At 35.6% G+C, this 17,256-nt stretch overlaps 1 protein-coding gene across 1 annotated transcript; it reads left to right on the forward strand.

The window, feature by feature from the left end:
* Nucleotides 1-143: 143 nt before the first annotated feature.
* LOC139398198 (YY1-associated factor 2-like) lies at nucleotides 144-15,542 on the forward strand (the record flags this gene model as incomplete). The annotated part of the gene is made up of 3 exons (XM_071144319.1): nucleotides 144-192; nucleotides 513-668; nucleotides 13,567-15,542. Coding segments are annotated over 3 exons (485 nt in total), but the record flags the coding sequence as incomplete, so codon positions are not given.
* Nucleotides 15,543-17,256: the final 1,714 nt, after the last annotated feature.

Consider the following 17,256-nt stretch of genomic DNA (forward strand, 5'->3'; position numbering starts at 1 on the left):
AGCAGATGGGTCTGTCAGCACTGTGGGCTGGGCTGGCATTCACACTAGTGATTTGTCCGTCCCTAAAGTAGCAGAGTACAGGACCAGACAGCTCATGTACACAGTGCTACTGGAATAATTGCATAATGCATGTTTTTGTGAAGCATTTCGACAGAGGAGGAGGAGGACATGGGGTAGCTGCTTCTTCAGGGAGTAGGTTTGACTACACCCACAGATTGCATTCAACGCTGTATGTTCTTTTAAGTATAAAGCTGGGTGGTTCGTGGTCACTGCTTCGGCCTTTTCACTTGATATGTTGGCCTAGTTCTGTTTTTCCCATAAGTGACGTCATTGTTGATTGCTGTATCCAAGTTTCCAGCTTTTTCAAACGTTATTGTCGACACTCTACATTAAGGTGTACTTTATAAATGGCTTAGAAACGGCTAATTACTAGATAGTTTGTAAATATAACACATTGGTTTTGCTCGCTAAACGCTTCCCTGTCTCACTAATGGTACGGTGTGCTCCTACAGGAAGCCTCGTCCTGTCTCCCAGCTGGTTGCTCAGCGGGTAGCTCCGCAGTTCGCCTCGCCCACGCTGCTGCCCAAGAAGGACAAGAAGGACAGAACGGACCAGGAGAAGAATGACAAAGAGCCCACAGTGAAGAAGAACAACCACAAGAAGATGAGGTAAACATTCACAGATAAACAACTGTTTATCATGAACCTGTTGCATTTAACCTGTAGTAGTAGTATGGTGTGATTAGTAGTAGTATGATAGTGTGTAGTAGTAGTAGTATGATAGTGTGTAGTAGTAGTAGTAGTAGTATGGTGTGATTAGTAGTAGTATGATAGTGTGTAGTAGTAGTAGTATGATAGTGTGTAGTAGTAGTAGTAGTATGATAGTGTGTAGTAGTAGTATGATAGTGTGTAGTAGTAGTATGATAGTGTGTAGTAGTAGTATGATAGTGTGTAGTAGTAGTATGATAGTGTGTAGTAGTAGTATGATAGTGTGTAGTAGTGTTTAGTAGTAGTAGTATGATAGTGTGTAGTAGTAGTATGATAGTGTGTAGTAGTGTTTAGTAGTAGTAGTATGATTGTGTGTAGTAGTAGTATGATAGTGTGTAGTAGTAGTATGATAGTGTGTAGTAGTAGTATGATAGTGTGTAGTAGTAGTATGATAGTGTGTAGTAGTAGTATGATAGTGTGTAGTAGTAGTAGTAGTATGATAGTGTGTAGTAGTGTTTAGTAGTAGTAGTATGATAGTGTGTAGTAGTGTTTAGTAGTAGTAGTATGATAGTGTGTAGTAGTAGTAGTAGTATGATAGTGTGTAGTAGTGTTTAGTAGTAGTAGTATGATAGTGTGTAGTAGTGTTTAGTAGTAGTAGTATGATAGTGTGTAGTAGTAGTAGTAGTAGTAGTATGATAGTGTGTAGTAGTAGTAGTATGATAGTGTGTAGTAGTAGTAGTAGTAGTAGTATGATAGTGTGTAGTAGTAGTAGTAGTATGATAGTGTGTAGTAGTGTTTAGTAGTAGTAGTATGGTTGTGTTTAGTAGTAGTAGTAGTAGTAGTAGTAATATGATAGTGTGTAGTAGTAGTAGTAGTAGTAGTAGTAGTAGTAGTAGTAGTAGTAGTAGTAGTGTGTAGTAGTAGTAGTAGTAGTATGATAGTGTGTAGTAGTAGTATTAGTAGTAGTAGTAGTAGTATGATAGTGTTGAGTAATAGTAGTATGATAGTATTTAGTAGTAGTAGTAGTAGTATGATAGTGTGTAGTAGTAGTAGTAGTAGTAGTAGTAGTAATATGATAGTGTGTAGTAGTAGTAGTAGTAGTAGTAGTAGTAGTATGATAGTGTGTAGTAGTAGTAGTAGTAGTATGATAGTGTTTAGTAGTAGTAGTATGATAGTGTTTAGTAGTAGTAATAGTAGTATGATAGTATTTAGTAGTAGTAGTATAATAGTGTGTAGTAGTAGTATGATAGTGTGATTAGTAGTAGTAGTATTATAGTGTTTAGTAGTTGTTGTAGTATGGTGTGATAAGTAGTAGTAGTAGTATGATAGTGTGATTAGTAGTAGTATGATAGTGTGTAGTAGTAGTAGTAGTATGTAGTAGTATGATAGTGTGTTGTAGTAGTAGTAGTAGTAGTATGATAGTGTGTAGTAGTGTTTAGTAGTAGTAGTATGATAGTGTGTAGTAGTAGTAGTAGTAGTAGTAATATGATAGTGTGTAGTAGTAGTATGAGTGTGATTAGTAGTATGATAGTGTGATTAGTAGTAGTAGTAGTATGATAGTGTGTAGTAGTAGTAGTAGTATGATAGTGTGATTAGTAGTAGTAGTATTATAGTGTTTTGTAGTAGTTGTAGTATGGTGTGATAAGTAGTAGTATTAGTATGATAGTATGATAGTGTGTAGTAGTAGAAGTAGTAGTGTGTAGTAGTAGTATGATAGTGTTTAGTAGTAGTAGTATGGTGTGATTAGTAGTAGTAGTGTGATAGTTTTTAGTAGTAGTAATAGTGTGATTAGTAGTAGTAGTATGACAGTGTGTAGTAGTAGTATGATAGTGTGTAGTAGTAGTATGATAGTGTGTAGTAGTAGTATGATAGTGTAGTAGTAGTATGATTGTGTTTAGTAGTAGTAGTATGATAGTGTTTAGTAGTAGTAATATGATAGTGTGTAGTAGTAGTAGTAGTATGATAGTGTGTAGTAGTAGTAGTAGTAGTAGTAGTATGATAGTGTTTAGTAGTAGTAGTATGATAGTGTTTAGTAGTAGTAATAGTAGTATGATAGTATTTAGTAGTAGTAGTAGTAGTATGATAGTGTTTAGTAGTAGTAGCATGATAGTGTGATTAGTAGTAGTAGTAGTAGTAGTAGTAGTAGTATGATAGTGTGTAGTAGTAGTATGATAGTGTGATTAGTAGTAGTAGTAGTAGTAGTAGTAGTGTGTAGTATTAGTATGATATTGTTTAGTAGTAGTAGTAGTAGTAGTAGTAGTATGGTGTGATTAGTAGTATCATAGTGTGTAGTAGTAGTAGTAGTATGATAGTGTTTAGTAGTAGTATTATAGTGTGTAGTAGTAGTAGTAGTAGTATGATAGTGTTTAGTAGTAGTATTATAGTGTGTAGTAGTAGTAGTAGTATGATAGTGTTTAGTAGTAGTAGTAGTAGTAGTATGATAGTGTGATTAGTAGTAGTAGTATAATAGTGTTTTGTAGTAGTTGTAGTATGGTGTGATAAGTAGTAGTAGTAGTAGTAGTAAAATGATAGTGTGTAGAAGTAGAAGTAGTAGTGTGTAGTAGTAGTATGATAGTGTTTAGTAGTAGTAGTAGTAGTATGTTGTGATTAGTAGTATGATAGTGTGTAGTAGTAGTAGTAGTATGAATGTGTGATAAGTAGCAGTATGGTGTGATTAGTAGTAGTAGTGTGATTAGTGGTAGTAGGATGATAGTGTGATTAGTAGTAGTATGATAGTGTGATTAGTAGTAGTAGTAGTAGTAGTAGTATGATAGTGTTTAGTAGTAGTAGCATGATAGTGTGATTAGTAGTAGTAGTAGTAGTAGTAGTAGTAGTATGATAGTGTGTAGTAGTAGTATGATAGTGTGATTAGTAGTAGTAGTAGTAGTAGTAGTAGTGTGTAGTATTAGTATGCTATTGTTTAGTAGTAGTAGTAGTAGTAGTAGTAGTATGGTGTGATTAGTAGTATCATAGTGTGTAGTAGTAGTAGTAGTATGATAGTGTTTAGTAGTAGTATTATAGTGTGTAGTAGTAGTAGTAGTAGTATGATAGTGTTTAGTAGTAGTATTATAGTGTGTAGTAGTAGTAGTAGTATGATAGTGTTTAGTAGTAGTAGTAGTAGTATGATAGTGTGATTAGTAGTAGTAGTATAATAGTGTTTTGTAGTAGTTGTAGTATGGTGTGATAAGTAGTAGTAGTAGTAGTAGTAAAATGATAGTGTGTAGAAGTAGAAGTAGTAGTGTGTAGTAGTAGTATGATAGTGTTTAGTAGTAGTAGTAGTAGTATGGTGTGATTAGTAGTATGATAGTGTGTAGTAGTAGTAGTAGTATGAATGTGTGATAAGTAGCAGTATGGTGTGATTAGTAGTAGTAGTGTGATTAGTGGTAGTAGGATGATAGTGTGATTAGTAGTAGTATGATAGTGTGATTAGTAGTAGTATGATAGTGTGATTAGTAGTAGTAGTAGGATAGTGTGATTAGTAGTAGTAGTAGGATAGTGTGATTAGTAGTAGTATGATAGTGTGATTAGTAGTAGTAGAATGATAGTGTGATTAGTAGTAGTAGTGTGATTAGTAGTAGTAGTAGTAGTATGATAGTAGTAGGAGTGTGATAGTGTGATTAGTATCAGCATGATAGTGTGATTAGTAGTAGCAGTATGATTGTGTTTAGTAGTAGTAGTAGTATTATGATAGTGTGATTAGTAGTAGTAGTAGTATGATGATAGTGTGATTAGTAGTAGTAGTATGATAGTGTGATTGGTAGTAGTAGTATGATAGTGTGATTAGTAGTAGTATGATAGTGTGATTAGTAGTAGTATGATAGTGTGATTAGTAGTAGTAGTAGTATGATAGTGTGATTAGTAGTAGTATGATAGTGATTAGTAGTAGTGTGATAGTGTGATTAGTAGTAGTAGTATGATAGTGTGATTAGTAGTAGTATGATAGTGTGATTAGTAGTAGTAGTGTGATAGTGTGATTAGTAGTAGTAGTAGTATGATAGTGTGATTAGTAGTAGTAGTAGTATGATAGTGTGATTAGTAGTAGTAGTATGATAGTGTGATTAGTAGTAGTAGTGTGATTAGTAGTAGTAGTAGTAGTATGATAGTAGTAGGAGTGTGATAGTGTGATTAGTAGTAGTAGTAGTATGATAGTGTGATTAGTAGTAGTAGTATGATAGTGTGATTAGTAGTAGTAGTATAATAGTGTGATTAGTAGTAGTAGTATGATAGTGTGATTAGTAGTAGTAGTGTGATTAGTAGTAGTAGTAGTAGTATGATAGTAGTAGTAGTATGATAGTGTGATTAGTAGTAGTAGTGTGATTAGTAGTAGTAGTAGTAGTATGATAGTAGTAGGAGTGTGATAGTGTGATTAGTATCAGCATGATAGTGTGATTAGTAGTAGCAGTATGATTGTGTTTAGTAGTAGTAGTAGTATTATGATAGTGTGATTAGTAGTAGCAGTAGTATGATGATAGTGTGATTAGTAGTAGTAGTAGTATGATGATAGTGTGATTAGTAGTAGTAGTATGATAGTGTGATTGGTAGTAGTAGTATTATGATAGTGTGATTAGTAGTAGTAGTATAATAGTGTTTTGTAGTAGTTGTAGTATGGTGTGATAAGTAGTAGTAGTAGTAGTAGTAGTATGATAGTGTGTAGAAGTAGAAGTAGTAGTAGTAGTATGATAGTGTTTAGTAGTAGTAGTAGTAGTATGGTGTGATTAGTAGTATGATAGTGTGTAGTAGTAGTAGTAGTATGAATGTGTGATAAGTAGCAGTATGGTGTGATTAGTAGTAGTAGTGTGATAGTTTTTAGTAGTAGTAATAGTGTGATTAGTGGTAGTAGGATGATAGTGTGATTAGTAGTAGTATGGTAGTGTGATTAGTAGTAGTATGATAGTGTGATTAGTAGTAGTATGATAGTGTGATTTGTAGTAGTAGTAGTATGATAGTGTGATTTGTAGTAGTAGTTTGATTTGTAGTAGTAGTAGTATGATAGTAGTAGGAGTGTGATAGTGTGATTAGTATCAGCATGATAGTGTTATTAGTAGTAGCAGTATGATTGTGTTTAGTAGTAGTAGTAGTATTATGATAGTGTGATTAGTAGTAGTAGTAGTATGATGATAGTGTGATTAGTAGTAGTAGTATGATAGTGTGATTAGTAGTAGTATGATAGTGTGATTTGTAGTAGTAGTAGTATGATAGTGTGATTAGTAGTAGTAGTAGTATGATAGTGTGATTAGTAGTAGTAGTATGATAGTGTGATTAGTAGTAGTATGATAGTGTGATTAGTAGTAGTATGATAGTGTGATTATTAGTAGTATGATAGTGTGATTATTAGTAGTATGATAGTGTGATTAGTAGTAGTAGTAGTATGATAGTGTGATTAGTAGTAGTAGTAGTATGATAGTGTGATTAGTAGTAGTAGTATGATAGTGTGTAGTAGTAGTAGTAGTATGATAGTGTGTAGTAGTGTTTAGTAGTAGTAGTATGGTTGTGTTTAGTAGTAGTAGTAGTAGTAGTAGTAGTAGTAGTAGTAGTAGTAGTAGTAGTAGTAGTAGTAGTAGTGTGTAGTAGTAGTAGTAGTAGTATGATAGTGTGTAGTAGTAGTATTAGTAGTAGTAGTAGTAGTATGATAGTGTTTAGTAATAGTAGTATGATAGTATTTAGCCGTAGTAGTAGTAGTATGATAGTGTGTAGTAGTAGTAGTAGTAGTAGTAGTAGTAATATGATAGTGTGTAGTAGTAGTAGTAGTAGTAGTAGTAGTAGTATGATAGTGTGTAGTAGTAGTAGTAGTATGATAGTGTTTAGTAGTAGTAGTATGATAGTGTTTAGTAGTAGTAATAGTAGTATTTAGTAGTAGTAGTATAATAGTGTGTAGTAGTAGTATGATAGTGTGATTAGTAGTAGTAGTATTATAGTGTTTAGTAGTTGTTGTAGTATGGTGTGATAAGTAGTAGTAGTAGTATGATAGTGTGATTAGTAGTAGTATGATAGTGTGTAGTAGTAGTAGTAGTATGTAGTAGTATGATAGTGTGTTGTAGTAGTAGTAGTAGTAGTATGATAGTGTGTAGTAGTGTTTAGTAGTAGTAGTATGATAGTGTGTAGTAGTAGTAGTAGTAGTAATATGATAGTGTGTAGTAGTAGTATGAGTGTGATTAGTAGTATGATAGTGTGATTAGTAGTAGTAGTAGTATGATAGTGTGTAGTAGTAGTAGTAGTATGATAGTGTGATTAGTAGTAGTAGTATTATAGTGTTTTGTAGTAGTTGTAGTATGGTGTGATAAGTAGTAGTATTAGTATGATAGTATGATAGTGTGTAGTAGTAGAAGTAGTAGTGTGTAGTAGTAGTATGATAGTGTTTAGTAGTAGTAGTATGGTGTGATTAGTAGTAGTAGTGTGATAGTTTTTAGTAGTAGTAATAGTGTGATTAGTAGTAGTAGTATGACAGTGTGTAGTAGTAGTATGATAGTGTGTAGTAGTAGTATGATAGTGTGTAGTAGTAGTATGATAGTGTAGTAGTAGTATGATTGTGTTTAGTAGTAGTAGTATGATAGTGTTTAGTAGTAGTAGTATGATAGTGTGTAGTAGTAGTAGTAGTAGTAGTAGTATGATAGTGTTTAGTAGTAGTAGTATGATAGTGTTTAGTAGTAGTAATAGTAGTATGATAGTATTTAGTAGTAGTAGTAGTAGTATGATAGTGTGTAGTAGTAGTATGATAGTGTGATTAGTAGTAGTAGTAGTAGTAGTAGTATGATAGTGTTTAGTAGTAGTAGCATGATAGTGTGATTAGTAGTAGTAGTAGTAGTAGTAGTAGTAGTATGATAGTGTGTAGTAGTAGTATGATAGTGTGATTAGTAGTAGTAGTAGTAGTAGTAGTGTGTAGTATTAGTATGATATTGTTTAGTAGTAGTAGTAGTAGTAGTAGTAGTATGGTGTGATTAGTAGTATGATAGTGTGTAGTAGTAGTAGTAGTATGATAGTGTTTAGTAGTAGTATTATAGTGTGTAGTAGTAGTAGTAGTAGTATGATAGTGTTTAGTAGTAGTATTATAGTGTGTAGTAGTAGTAGTAGTATGATAGTGTTTAGTAGTAGTAGTAGTAGTATGATAGTGTGATTAGTAGTAGTAGTATAATAGTGTTTTGTAGTAGTTGTAGTATGGTGTGATAAGTAGTAGTAGTAGTAGTAGTAAAATGATAGTGTGTAGAAGTAGAAGTAGTAGTGTGTAGTAGTAGTATGATAGTGTTTAGTAGTAGTAGTAGTAGTATGGTGTGATTAGTAGTATGATAGTGTGTAGTAGTAGTAGTAGTATGAATGTGTGATAAGTAGCAGTATGGTGTGATTAGTAGTAGTAGTGTGATTAGTGGTAGTAGGATGATAGTGTGATTAGTAGTAGTATGATAGTGTGATTAGTAGTAGTATGATAGTGTGATTAGTAGTAGTAGTAGGATAGTGTGATTAGTAGTAGTAGTAGGATAGTGTGATTAGTAGTAGTAGAATGATAGTGTGATTAGTAGTAGTAGTGTGATTAGTAGTAGTAGTAGTAGTATGATAGTAGTAGGAGTGTGATAGTGTGATTAGTATCAGCATGATAGTGTGATTAGTAGTAGCAGTATGATTGTGTTTAGTAGTAGTAGTATTATTATGATAGTGTGATTAGTAGTAGTAGTAGTATGATGATAGTGTGATTAGTAGTAGTAGTATGATAGTGTGATTGGTAGTAGTAGTATGATAGTGTGATTAGTAGTAGTATGATAGTGTGATTAGTAGTAGTATGATAGTGTGATTAGTAGTAGTAGTAGTATGATAGTGTGATTAGTAGTAGTATGATAGTGTGATTAGTAGTAGTAGTATGATAGTGTGATTAGTAGTAGTATGATAGTGATTAGTAGTAGTGTGATAGTGTGATTAGTAGTAGTAGTATGATAGTGTGATTAGTAGTAGTATGATAGTGTGATTAGTAGTAGTATGATAGTGTGATTAGTAGTAGTATGATAGTGTGATTAGTAGTAGTAGTGTGATAGTGTGATTAGTAGTAGTAGTAGTATGATAGTGTGATTAGTAGTAGTAGTATGATAGTGTGATTAGTAGTAGTAGTAGTATGATAGTGTGATTAGTAGTAGTAGTATGATAGTGTGATTAGTAGTAGTAGTGTGATTAGTAGTAGTAGTAGTAGTATGATAGTAGTAGGAGTGTGATAGTGTGATTAGTAGTAGTAGTAGTATGATAGTGTGATTAGTAGTAGTAGTATGATAGTGTGATTAGTAGTAGTAGTATGATAGTGTGATTAGTAGTAGTAGTATGATAGTGTGATTAGTAGTAGTAGTGTGATTAGTAGTAGTAGTAGTAGTATGATAGTAGTAGTAGTATGATAGTGTGATTAGTAGTAGTAGTGTGATTAGTAGTAGTAGTAGTAGTATGATAGTAGTAGGAGTGTGATAGTGTGATTAGTATCAGCATGATAGTGTGATTAGTAGTAGCAGTATGATTGTGTTTAGTAGTAGTAGTAGTATTATGATAGTGTGATTAGTAGTAGCAGTAGTATGATGATAGTGTGATTAGTAGTAGTAGTAGTATGATGATAGTGTGATTAGTAGTAGTAGTATGATAGTGTGATTGGTAGTAGTAGTATTATGATAGTGTGATTAGTAGTAGTAGTATAATAGTGTTTTGTAGTAGTTGTAGTATGGTGTGATAAGTAGTAGTAGTAGTAGTAGTAGTATGATAGTGTGTAGAAGTAGTAGTAGTAGTATGATAGTGTTTAGTAGTAGTAGTAGTAGTATGGTGTGATTAGTAGTATGATAGTGTGTAGTAGTAGTAGTAGTATGAATGTGTGATAAGTAGCAGTATGGTGTGATTAGTAGTAGTAGTGTGATAGTTTTTAGTAGTAGTAATAGTGTGATTAGTGGTAGTAGGATGATAGTGTGATTAGTAGTAGTATGGTAGTGTGATTAGTAGTAGTATGATAGTGTGATTAGTAGTAGTATGATAGTGTGATTTGTAGTAGTAGTAGTATGATAGTGTGATTTGTAGTAGTAGTAGGATAGTGTGATTAGTAGTAGTAGTAGGATAGTGTGATTAGTAGTAGTATGATAGTGTGATTAGTAGTAGTAGTGTGATTAGTAGTAGTAGTAGTAGTATGATAGTAGTAGTAGTATGATAGTGTGATTAGTAGTAGTAGTTTGATTAGTAGTAGTAGTAGTAGTATGATAGTAGTAGGAGTGTGATAGTGTGATTAGTATCAGCATGATAGTGTGATTAGTAGTAGCAGTATGATTGTGTTTAGTAGTAGTAGTAGTATTATGATAGTGTGATTAGTAGTAGTAGTAGTATGATGATAGTGTGATTAGTAGTAGTAGTAGTATGATGATAGTGTGATTAGTAGTAGTAGTAGTATGATGATAGTGTGATTAGTAGTAGTAGTATGATAGTGTGATTAGTAGTAGTATGATAGTGTGATTTGTAGTAGTAGTAGTATGATAGTGTGATTAGTAGTAGTAGTAGTATGATAGTGTGATTAGTAGTAGTAGTATGATAGTGTGATTAGTAGTAGTATGATAGTGTGATTAGTAGTAGTATGATAGTGTGATTATTAGTAGTATGATAGTGTGATTAGTAGTAGTAGTAGTATGATAGTGTGATTAGTAGTAGTAGTAGTATGATAGTGTGATTAGTAGTAGTAGTAGTATGATAGTGTGATTAGTAGTAGTAGTATGATAGTGTGATTAGTAGTAGTAGTGTGATTAGTAGTAGTAGTGTGATTAGTAGTAGTAGTAGTATGATAGTAGTAGGAGTGTGATAGTGTGATTAGTAGTAGTAGTAGTATGATAGTGTGATTAGTAGTAGTAGTATGATAGTGTGATTAGTAGTAGTAGTAGTATGATAGTGTGATTAGTAGTAGTAGTGTGATTAGTAGTAGTAGTAGTAGTAGTATGATAGTAGTAGTAGTATGATAGTGTGATTAGTAGTAGTAGTGTGATTAGTAGTAGTAGTAGTAGTATGATAGTAGTAGGAGTGTGATAGTGTGATTAGTATCAGCATGATAGTGTGATTAGTAGTAGCAGTATGATTGTGTTTAGTTGTAGTAGTAGTATTATGATAGTGTGATTAGTAGTAGTAGTAGTATGATGATAGTGTGATTAGTAGTAGTAGTATGATAGTGTTTAGTTGTAGTAGTAGTATTATGATAGTGTGATTAGTAGTAGTAGTAGTATGATGATAGTGTGATTAGTAGTAGTAGTATGATAGTGTGATTAGTAGTAGTAGTAGTATTATGATAGTGTGATTAGTAGTAGTAGTAGTATTATGATAGTGTGATTAGTAGTAGTAGTAGTATGATGATAGTTTGATTAGTAGTAGTAGTAGTATGATGATAGTGTGATTAGTAGTAGTAGTAGTATGATAGTGTGATTAGTGGTAGTAGTAGTATGATAGTGTGATTAGTAGTAGTATGATAGTGTGATTAGTAGTAGTATGATAGTGTGATAAGTAGTAGTAGGATAGTGATTAGTAGTAGTATGATAGTGATTAGTAGTAGTATGATAGTGTGATTAGTAGTAGTAGTAGTATGATAGTGTGATTAGTAGTAGTATGATAGTGTGATTAGTAGTAGTATGATAGTGATTAGTAGTAGTAGTAGTATGATAGTGTGAGTAGTAGTAGTAGTGGTGTGAGATTAGTGTCAGCATGATAGTGTGATTAGTGTCAGCATGGTAGTGTGATTAGTATCAGCATGATAGTGTGATTAGTATCAGCATGATAGTGTTTAGTAGTAGTATTATGATAGTGTGATTAATTAGTGTCAGCATGATAGTGTGATTAGTGTCAGCATGGTAGTGTGATTAGTATCAGCATGATATTGTGATTATTATCAGCATGATAGTGTTTAGTAGTAGTAGTATGATAGTGTGATTAGTAATAGCATGATAGTGTGATTAGTTGTAGCATGATAGTGTGATTAGTAGTAGCATGATAGTGTGATTAGTATCAGCATGATAGTGTTTAGTAGCATGATAGTGTGATTAGTATCAGCATGATAGTGTGATTAGTATCAGCATGATAGTGTTTAGTAGTATGATAGTGTGATTAATAGTAGTATCAGCATGATAGTGTTTATTATTAGTATGATAGTGGGATTATTACTAGTATTATTAGTGTCAGTGTAGCAGTATCAAAGTAGTATGATAGTAGAAAGGTACAGTTGAAGTCTGAAGTTTACGTACACTTAGGTTGAAGTCATTAAAACTCAATCCACAAATGTCTTGTTAACAAACTATAGTTTTGGCAAGTTGGTTAGGACATCTACTTTGTGCATGACACATAATTTTTACAAAAATTGTTTACAGACCGATTATTTCATTTATAATTCACTGTATCACAATTCCAGTGGGTCAGAAGTTTTGATACACTAAGTTGACTGTGCCTTTAAACAGCTTGGAAAATTCCAGAAAGTGATGTCATGGCTTTAGAAGCTTCTGATAGGTTAATTGACACCATTTGAGTCAATTGGAGGTGTGCATGTAGAAGTATTTCAAGGCCTACCTTCAAACTCAATGACTCTGCATGACATCATGGGAAAATCAAAAGAAATCAGCCAGGACCTCAGAAAAAAAATGTGTGGACCTCCACAAGTCTGGTTCATCCTTGGGAGCAATTTCCAAATGCCTGAAGGTACCACGTTCATCTGTACAAACAATAGTACACAAGTATAAACACCATGGGACCACGCAGCCGTCATACCGCTCAGGAAGGAGAGGCGTTCTGTCTCCTAGAGATGAATGTACTTTGGTGCGAAAACTGCAAATCAATCCCAGAACAACAGCAATACCTTGTGAAGATGCTGGAGGAAACTGGTACAAAAGTATCTATATCCACAGTAAAACAAGTTTTATATCGACATAGCCTGAAAGGCCGCTCAGCAAGGAAGAAGCCACTGCTCCAAACACGCCATACAAAAGCCAGACTACCGTTTGCAACTGCACATGGGGACAAAGATCGTACTTTTTGGAGAAATGTCCTCTGGTCTGATGAAAGGAAATTAGAACTGTTTGGCCAGAATGACCATCGTTATGTTTGGAGGAAAAAGGGGGAAGCCGAAGAACACCATCCCAACCGTGAAGCACGGGGGTGGCAGCATCATGTTGTGGGGGTGCTTTGCTGCAGGAGGGACTGGTGCACTTCACAAAATAGATAGCATCATGAGGCAGGAGAATTATGTGGATATATTGAAGCAACATCTCAAGACATCAGTCAGGAAGTTGAAGCTTGGTCGCAAATGGGTCTTCTAAATGGACAATGACCCCAAGCATACTTCCAAAGTTGTGGCAAAATGGCTTAGAAAATTTGTGGGCATAACTGAACAAGCGTGTGCGAGCAAGGAGGCCTACAAACCTGACTCAGTTACACCAGCTCTGTCAGAAGGAATGGGCCAAAATTCACCCAACTTATTGTGGGAAGATTGTGGAAGGCTACCTGAAACGTTTGACCCAAGTTCAACAATTTAAATGCAAAGCTACCAAATACTAATTGAGTGTATGTAAACTTCTGACCCACTGGGAATGTGATGAAAGAAATTAAAGCTGAAATAAATCATTCTCTCTACTATTATTCTGACATTTCACATTCTTAAAATAAAGTGGTGATTCTAATTTACCTAAAACATGGAATTTTTACAAGGATTAATTGTCAGGAATTGTGTAAAAACTGAGTTTAAATGTACTTGGCTAAGCTGTATGTAAACCTCCGACTTCAACTGTATATGGTTTCCACATATTTCATAAGCGCTCCAGTTTGTGTGGTTTACCCCTATCCTCTCTCTCTCTGGCAAAGGCTTATAACATCCATCTGTCTCTTCTCCCTCCATCAGGCCCAGGTTAAAAAACATTGACAGGAGCAGCGCTCAGCACCTAGAGGTCACGGTTGGAGACCTGACTGTCATCATCACAGACTTTAAGGAGAAAACCAAACCTCCCCCCTCCTCCACCACCACCACCACACCCCCCACCTCTACCACCCCCTCCAGCACTGTGTCTGTGTCTGCAGAACACCACAGTGGCTCCAGCTCAGACAACAACACTGAGAGAGGGGTCTCACGGTCATCTTCACCCCGGGGAGAGGGCTTCTTAGTCGGGACAGAGTCCCACTAGACCACCCCAATTGGAACCCCAGCCCCCCTCCCCAAGTTGGAGGCCCTGGACCACCAAACTCCTAGCCCAACAGACCCTCAGACCTCCAACCCCTAGACCTTGGCCTGGATCCCCAACCCCTAGACCTTGGCCTGGATCCCCGACACCGAGACCTTGGCCTGGATCCCCAACCCCTAGACCTTGGCCTGGATCCCCAACCCCTAGACCTTGGCCTGGATCCCCGACACTGAGACCTTGGCCTGGATCCCCAACCCCTAGACCTTGGCCTGGACCCCCAACCCCTAGACCTTGGCCTGGATCCCCGACCCCTAGACCTTGGCTATGACTACTCATGGCTTAACATAGGCCACTCTAACCTCACTCCTCTGTCCTCAACTCTGATATGTAATGTTATCTCTGGACTTGCACATTTACTGTAGTACTAGCTACAGGTTACAGCTAGATCAACACATTTAGCAGCTACAGGTTACAGCTAGATCAACACATTTAGCAGCTACAGGTTACAGCTAGATCAACACATTTAGCAGCTACAGGTTACAGCTAGATCAACACATTTAGCAGCTACAGGTTACAGCCAGATCAACACATTTAGCAGCTACAGGTTACTGCTAGATCAACACATTTAGCAGCTACAGGTTACAGCTAGATCAACACATTTAGCAGCTACAGGTTACAGCCAGATCAACACATTTAGCAGCTACAGGTTACAGCTAGATCAACACATTTAGCAGCTACAGGCTACAGCTAGATCAACACATTTAGCAGCTACAGGTTACAGCTAGATCAACACATTTAGCAGCTACAGGTTACAGCTAGATCAACACATTTAGCAGCTACAGGTTACAGCTAGATCAACACATTTAGCAGCTACAGGTTACAGCTAGATCAACACATTTAGCAGCTACAGGTTACAGCTAGATCAACACATTTAGCAGCTACAGGTTACAGCTAGATCAACACATTTAGCAGCTACAGTTTATAGCTAGCACTACTGCTACCAACCTTGAGTTGTGGTTTGCTTTTGGACAAAAAAAAACACCACAATCTGAAGTCTTGTTTTAATGAAATTTATCTGATTAACTTTAGGCCAATTTAACTGACTTTTAAAAAGTATTTTTTGAAACCTGTGTTCTAAACATGAAGTAATGTCATTACATTTAGCTGATCTTAGCCCATTGTACAGCTCTGTTTTAATGTGTTATAACATCACGTCAGTGTTCGTATCCATGTCAACATCGGAACTTCCAACCTCCTGTCCAATGACAACTGTCGTGACATGATGATTATGGTTCAGAGTTCTTCAGTTTGTGTTGCATTATGGGAGAAAACATGAGGTACATGTGGAGAGGATGGAAAACCTATGGGCTCTCTTTTGGTACTTGTCTCTCAGTTGTAAAGTGTCATTTATTGATTGAATGTGTTGGAGACTGAATTGTATTGTCATTGACTCACATCAGCCGGGACCTGGTGTGGTTTTATCATTCATGAGAAAATGTTCTTCAAAACAGCGTCTGTTTTTGAATTGTGTCCGTTTTAACACCACCTCAAATGGTTGATCATACTGTATCACAACATTCACTGTTACATTTTCTATCCTTTGTTTTCGTTTCTACCAAGCTTTGCTGTTTAGAAATGTATGGACGACTTGGTTGATTACATGGTTCAATGTCTATAAAGAAAGATATAAATAATGGCATTATGTATTGGAAAAGAGTTCTGCTTTCTGTCTGTTGTTCATGTTTCTATAAGAACAGGGTTCTAGACTTTAACAGCTTGTCCTGGATATGAACCAGGGTTCTAGACTTTATCAGCTTGTCCTGGATATGAACCAGGGTTCTAGACTTTATCAGCTTGTCCTGGATATGAACCAGGGTTCTAGACTTTAACAGCTTGTCCTGGATATGAACCAGGGTTCTAGACTTTAACAGCTTGTCCTGGATATGAACCAGGGTTCTAGACTTTAACAGCTTGTCCTGGATATGAACCAGGGTTCTAGACTTTAACAGCTTGTCCTGGATATGAACCAGGGTTCTAGACTTTATCAGCTTGTCCTGGATATGAACCAGGGTTCTAGACTTTATCAGCTTGTCCTGGATATGAACCAGGGTTCTAGACTTTAACAGCTTGTCCTGGATATGAACCAGGGTTCTAGACTTTAACAGCTTGTCCTGGATATGAACCAGGGTTCTAGACTTTAACAGCTTGTCCTGGATATGAACCAGGGTTCTAGACTTTAACAGCTTGTCCTGGATATGAACCAGGGTTCTAGACTTTATCAGCTTGTCCTGGATATGAACCAGGGTTCTAGACTTTATCAGCTTGTCCTGGATATGAACCAGGGTTCTAGACTTTAACAGCTTGTCCTGGATATGAACAAGGGTTCTAGACTTTAACAGCTTGTCCTGGATATGAACCAGGGTTCTAGACTTTAACAGCTTGTCCTGGATATGAACCAGGGTTCTAGACTTTAACAGCTTGTCCTGGATATGAACCAGGGTTCTAGACTTTAACAGCTTGTCCTGGATATGAACCAGGGTTCTAGACTTTAACAGCTTGTCCTGGATATGAACCAGGGTTCTAGGGAACGCATGTTTGGATGGTCATTGATAACCAATAATGGGTAAGTAGTGAAAGCAATTCTATCCACAGCGTTTGACCGACACAATTGGCCTGATGTACAGTATTCACACACCTTGACTTTTTCCTCATTTTGTTACAGTGGGATTAAAATGGATGAAATTGTATTTTTTTGTTGTCAACGATCTAGATAAGTATTCAACCCCCTGAGTCAATACATGTTAGAATCCCATTTCTTCCTCTGGCGACTGAGTTAGGAAGGAGGCCTACATCTGTGTAGTGACTGGGTGTATTGACACACCATCCAAAGTGTAATTAATAACTTCACCATGCTCAAAGGGATATTACATTTCTGTTTTTTTATTTGATTTTTTACCCATCTACCAATAGGTACCCTTCTTTGTGAGGCATTGGAAAACCTCCCTAAACTTTATGGTTGAATCTGTGTTTGAAATTCACTGCTCGACTGAGGGACTTTTCAGATAATTGCATGTGTGGGGTTCAGAGATGAGGTAGTCATTCAAAAATCATGTTAACAACTGTTATTGCAAACAGAGTGAGTCCATGCAACTTATTAGATGACTTGTTAAACACATTTTTTACCCCCGAACTGATTTAGGCTTGTCATAACAGGGTGGTTGAATACTTATTGACTCAAGACATTTTAGCTTTAATTTGTTAAATTCCACTTTGACATTGTGGGGTATTGTGTGTGGGCCAGTGACACAACATCTCAATTTAATCAATTTTAAATTCAGGCTGTAACAACAAAATGTGGAAAAAGTCTAGGGGTGTGAATACTTTCTGAAGGCGCGGTAGGTAGAGTAGATCTT

The sequence above is a fragment of the Oncorhynchus clarkii genome, unplaced genomic scaffold (genome assembly GCF_045791955.1).
Source record: "Oncorhynchus clarkii lewisi isolate Uvic-CL-2024 unplaced genomic scaffold, UVic_Ocla_1.0 unplaced_contig_10913_pilon_pilon, whole genome shotgun sequence".
In the NCBI taxonomy this organism is placed as follows: domain Eukaryota; kingdom Metazoa; phylum Chordata; class Actinopteri; order Salmoniformes; family Salmonidae; genus Oncorhynchus; species Oncorhynchus clarkii.